The sequence below is a fragment of the Argentina silus genome, assembly GCF_951799395.1.
Source record: "Argentina silus genome assembly, chromosome: 10".
In the NCBI taxonomy this organism is placed as follows: Eukaryota; Metazoa; Chordata; class Actinopteri; order Argentiniformes; family Argentinidae; genus Argentina; species Argentina silus.
Window position 1 is genome coordinate 20,726,124 of NC_139664.1, and position 5,000 is coordinate 20,731,123.

Here is a 5,000-nt window from a genome sequence, read left to right on the forward strand (position 1 = left end):
CAATGGAGTACACCTCCTCCCCGAAGCCGCAGCTCTCCTCCCGGGCAAACGCGTTCTCGATAGCCGCTCTTATGTCAAGTGGAAAAACGAAGGACAAGGAAACAGAGGAAAACACCATCAAGCCTCTCGGTAAGCAAATCGCGCCCCCGTTTTTTACCGGAGTGACACTGAAGTGTCAGCATAGGCTATACATTACCAGGCCCAGAACTGAGCTTGTACGTTTTCTAATAGTCCAGACTATTTTGTTTGTTACCTATTACTTGGAACCAGTCCTCGCGGCTCCACTGCACATAGTGCATATTTATGAACGTATGATAAATATACTCTTTATAGTCTTAACGTTCTCTAAAAAAGGGTTAATGGGTATACGCATTTACTTAATATGAACTATAATTGCTCGCGAAATATTGTTGTATTTGGCCAGGATAGTGGATGAGCCTATTGGAATACAATATGGGCTATCAACACACATAATTCAACACACAGGCTAATTGGCCACAGTTTTTGCTCTTATTATGCTAATAGTTTGCTTAAGCAATAGTATGGGACAATCTGGTGCAGAATTTTTTTTCTCACAATGTTAGAAGTGTCCCACACACTTAAATAAAACGTGTTTGTCAACTAAATAAGAGGACCCAGCCAATGCATGGAGCCATAGACTGTTGACAAGGCCTTGTATGCAATTATGACTGCATGCAATCCCATAACATATTGAACACATCCCCCGATAGTTTTTATCATCGTATACAAATGTGTGTTTTGTCCATTTGTAAAATTCACCGACTATCTCTCCGAAAATAACGTAATTCTAACCTCGACATTCTAAAATAATGTAGCCTAATGTCGCCCAGTGTCGATTTTAAGGTTGTAGCCTAGTTTACATCGTTTGTTTTTGTAATTCAATTGCTTTTGCTCACTTGTTATGGATTGGATAGGAATACACAATTTTATGGAATGTATCAAATATTAATTTAGGCAACAGATAATATGTTTCTTTGTAGTCATAAAGGCTAACAATTTAAGTCAGTACTTATAGCATCATATTTGTCAGGAAGAATATCTAGAACATTGTTGAATTGATCAAGTAATCCTTGGAAATATATATGTATTCTATGATGTAATAATAATAATAATAATAATAATAATAATAATAGTAATAATCATAATCATAACAATCAATCATAAGCCTAATAATAATAATAATAATAATAAACGTACAGTGAAATAATGGTCACATAATTATACAACAATTATTGTATAATAGTTACATTTTTGAATGGTATGGCTTATAGAAATGAACTTGATTGATGAAAACATGGACATGGCTTTTGTTTTCCTCCATAGAACAATTCGTGGAGAAGTCATCTTGTAACCCGGGGTTGGAGCTGTCTACTCTGGACGCGCGTGGAGACTTCAGCGGGAGCGCGCCTGCGGTGTGCACGGAGCCGCTCATCCCGACCACCCCCGTGGTGCCCAGCGAAGAGATGGCCAAAATCTCCTGCAGTTTAGAGACCAAGGATCTCTGGGACAAATTTCATGACCTCGGCACGGAAATGATCATTACGAAATCTGGAAGGTAAATTTCAGTTTCACCCTGCAAAAAATATAGACCAATACCTGCCTAACCCTTCTGTCCCGTAGCTCTGCCGTTACTGAGAGCAACGCCGCGGGCTTTATCTTTTATGTAGATGACATAGAAAAGCCTAGGCTTATATGTGCAGTGGTCCAACATCTTATGGCACATCTTTATTGTTTGAAATGTCTATGATTCAATATGTAGCCAAACCAATTAGGCTATTGAAAATTAATCTTAAATTTAAACCATAACTAATGTGTAATTAATTCATAATTTCTTTAGTTACCACTATTATTTAGGTGGAATCATTAGGCCTATAATAATTGTACCATTTACTCCATTACTGCCCTTGAGAAAATGGACGTGAGCCCTATACATGAAACGCACAGTTGTGTCATCGATTGATGTTAAGAAAACAATTACATTTTGTCCTAAAACTACATTAAATCCAAATCGATATTGTAATATCCTACTGCAGATTGCCCACTTCATCATTAGAGAAAAAGGAAAGTGTAGTAGAGAAGATTATATTGTTTATTTGACATTTTGTCATTTAACCATGCACAGATGAAAGAGACTCGTATAAAATGTATGCTATATTATGATTTGTGGGAAAGGGAATTCGTTGAAATACGACACTCATTATCTTGTGTTTTACTTGGTGCCGAGGTTTGAATAAATATTTCTCTCTGAATGAGAATGGTTGGCAGCCCGCCGTGGGTTTGTTTAGTCGTTTTGTTAACTGTCTATCTTCCCCTCCAACAGAAGAATGTTCCCCACCATCCGTGTGTCTTTCTCGGGGGTCGACCCGGATGCCAAATATATCGTCTTAATGGACATTGTTCCGGTAGACAACAAACGGTACCGATACGCCTACCACAGGTCGTCCTGGCTGGTGGCGGGCAAGGCGGACCCTCCTCTGCCTGCAAGGTGCGTGGTGTTTACGCGCCTCTCGTTATTGCAAGGCTATTAAACATGAATCGTTAAGGTTCAAAATCACACGCATACATGGCATAGGGAAACATTGATGATTATGATTTATTACTATATGGATAATCAAGAAAACAATTGGATATCATATGTGAATCTTTTTGAAATAATGAATAATGAATTAGCATCTGAAATTCGTTGTACTGTTTGAATCATATGACATATGTTGTCTGTGTATGCATGAACCCATAGGCTATATAAACGATGATACGTGTATTCTAATGTATTTATTGAACCTATGTTGCAGGTTGTACGTGCATCCTGACTCTCCGTTCACTGGGGAACAGTTGCTAAAGCAAATGGTCTCGTTCGAGAAAGTCAAGCTCACCAACAACGAACTGGACCAACATGGACATGTATGTTATGGATTTGTTATTTTCGTTGCAACATTAAATCTGGTTGCGCATTGAAAACATTGCAGATTAGCAATACATATGAACAAGTGTAAACTACATTGTTCATAATTTCTTACGTTACAACTTAAGATATGTTGCATTGGATTTCTTAACCTAGCCGCTAGATGAAGTATAGACAATCTAATATTAAAAGTTATGCGGCAAGGTATTTTCACGTACATTCAATATTGTAATGACAACGAAAACTAGACTATTTTTATGTATTTGTTCACAAATATTTGGTGGGTGATGTAGAGAATCATCCTATCCTTTAGTAGAGGTTATCTATGAAATAATAGGCCTATCTCAGTTTTTATTCATGTTATAAGCTTTATGAATCTCGTGAGATCATTAGAAAGAGGCTATTTTTCATGTCATATATTGTAAGGCTAACATGATTTTTTCCTAATTGTATTCGCTAAGAAAAAATGATTAGGCCGATAATATTTTGGCTATTAGAAGCCAAAACAATGTAGGCTACATGCAGGTGCAAAAAAAACCCAATATGGACTTAAGCTGAAATAGTCAATTATATTAGTCAGCTATACTATTGCTTGTTCGAATACTTTAAATCACAACTACTGAAATATGTGGCCCATGCACCGTTTATTTGATCAAAAGTAGGCCTATGGGTTATGCAACCGATAGGCCTAAACTGCGTAAAACGTCTTTACACTTGAATTTAGGCTTATGATTTAATTTAACCTGAACGCTAGTATCCACGGTATTTGAAAAGACGAAAAGAGTGGGCGAGAGGCATATCATTACAACACCGGAAAGATATTTGCTAAACAAGGTCATTTGTTTTTCATGATGACGCAAAAGACCGATAAAGCTACTTGGATATAAAACAGTAGGAAGTTTCAATTGTGTAGGATATGTTTTCCTGTGAAGATATTCCTAACGACTCACAATAGTCAGGATATTTCAAAGAGCATACCCTAACCATCGCAGAAACACTGTACATCTAGGCTAAGGCAATAAAAAGCGAGGGCCTATGGGCCACCGGCTTGATTTAGGAGTGTGCCAAAATATATGTGACAAATATGTTTCCTTCTAATCTTCGTTGATATAATTATAACTTGTCAGCAACTTGTAGAGAAAAAACATTTATAATATCATATGACTTTTTTGGAACGATTACATGGACATTGGACTGAAATTGTACTAGTGAGCCTGCGGTAGCTGGCTTTGTACACGAGGCTTTCAATGTTTCAACTTTGCCACCAAAGTGGTCATTTCATGACTGTATAATTCTGACGGGGAATTATTTTTAACTTGAAATATGTTTATCATCAACATCTATTACACATTCCTATTGCTTACTCAACTGAATGTATATGCACAAGTTAAAGTTTATAATGCATCACTCAAGTTTGTAAAAAATGTCAGTAGCTTTTATAGGTGCAATCTGTAATTCAAAAAAATAACAAAGCGGACTCCGCGCGACTTTTTTGGTATAGCTGAGGGATAGGGCTGGAGAAATGTAACCACTCTCAATTTCATAGACAGAGCTATATATGCAAGGATTGATCATCCATGAGATCAAAATGATAGTTTTAACCATGTTTTGAAGCTATACAGTTTGTTTACAAATGCATTGTTTATGGTTAGAGTAACACAAGCTTATATTTTTTGATGGGGTAAGACAGTTGAACTAAGCTTATGAGGCATTTCTAAGTTATATTATTCATATGTATATATATGTATCATTTTATAACGTATATATCATTAATTTAAAAGTCTAAAAATGTTTGTACCAATTACAGATTGCTCCTTTAAGGCAAAAACATAATTCAATATTTGATGTTTGTCCATCACGTCAATATATGACTTAACCTTCATGACAACAGTTAAAGTGAGTTAATAAATGCTATTATTTACCATGCTAATCTCTGCCAATCCGAGATTGTTAGGAATGTGTTATTTTTTGTGTCTTTTTTTTTATTTATCTCTTTTGCCTATTTCTCGCACTTGAATCTGAAACAGTCTGAGCATGCTAAGCTAGCTTTCTCATGTCTATGCAACTCCATAAACAA

At 36.3% G+C, this 5,000-nt stretch overlaps 1 protein-coding gene across 2 annotated transcripts in view; it reads left to right on the top strand.

Annotated features, from left to right (window-relative positions):
- Positions 1 to 2: 2 nt before the first annotated feature.
- tbx20 (T-box transcription factor 20) overlaps positions 3 to 5,000 on the top strand; it is a gene marked incomplete at both ends in the record, with an annotated part of 9,139 nt that continues 4,141 nt past the window's right edge. For both annotated transcript variants that reach the window (XM_083678497.1, XM_083678498.1), the window contains 4 exons: positions 3 to 129; positions 1,345 to 1,576; positions 2,342 to 2,506; positions 2,814 to 2,922. In XM_083678497.1, coding sequence (XP_083534623.1) covers positions 3 to 129; positions 1,345 to 1,576; positions 2,342 to 2,506; positions 2,814 to 2,922 — 633 coding nt within the window. The remainder of the gene's footprint in view (positions 130 to 1,344; positions 1,577 to 2,341; positions 2,507 to 2,813; positions 2,923 to 5,000) is intronic.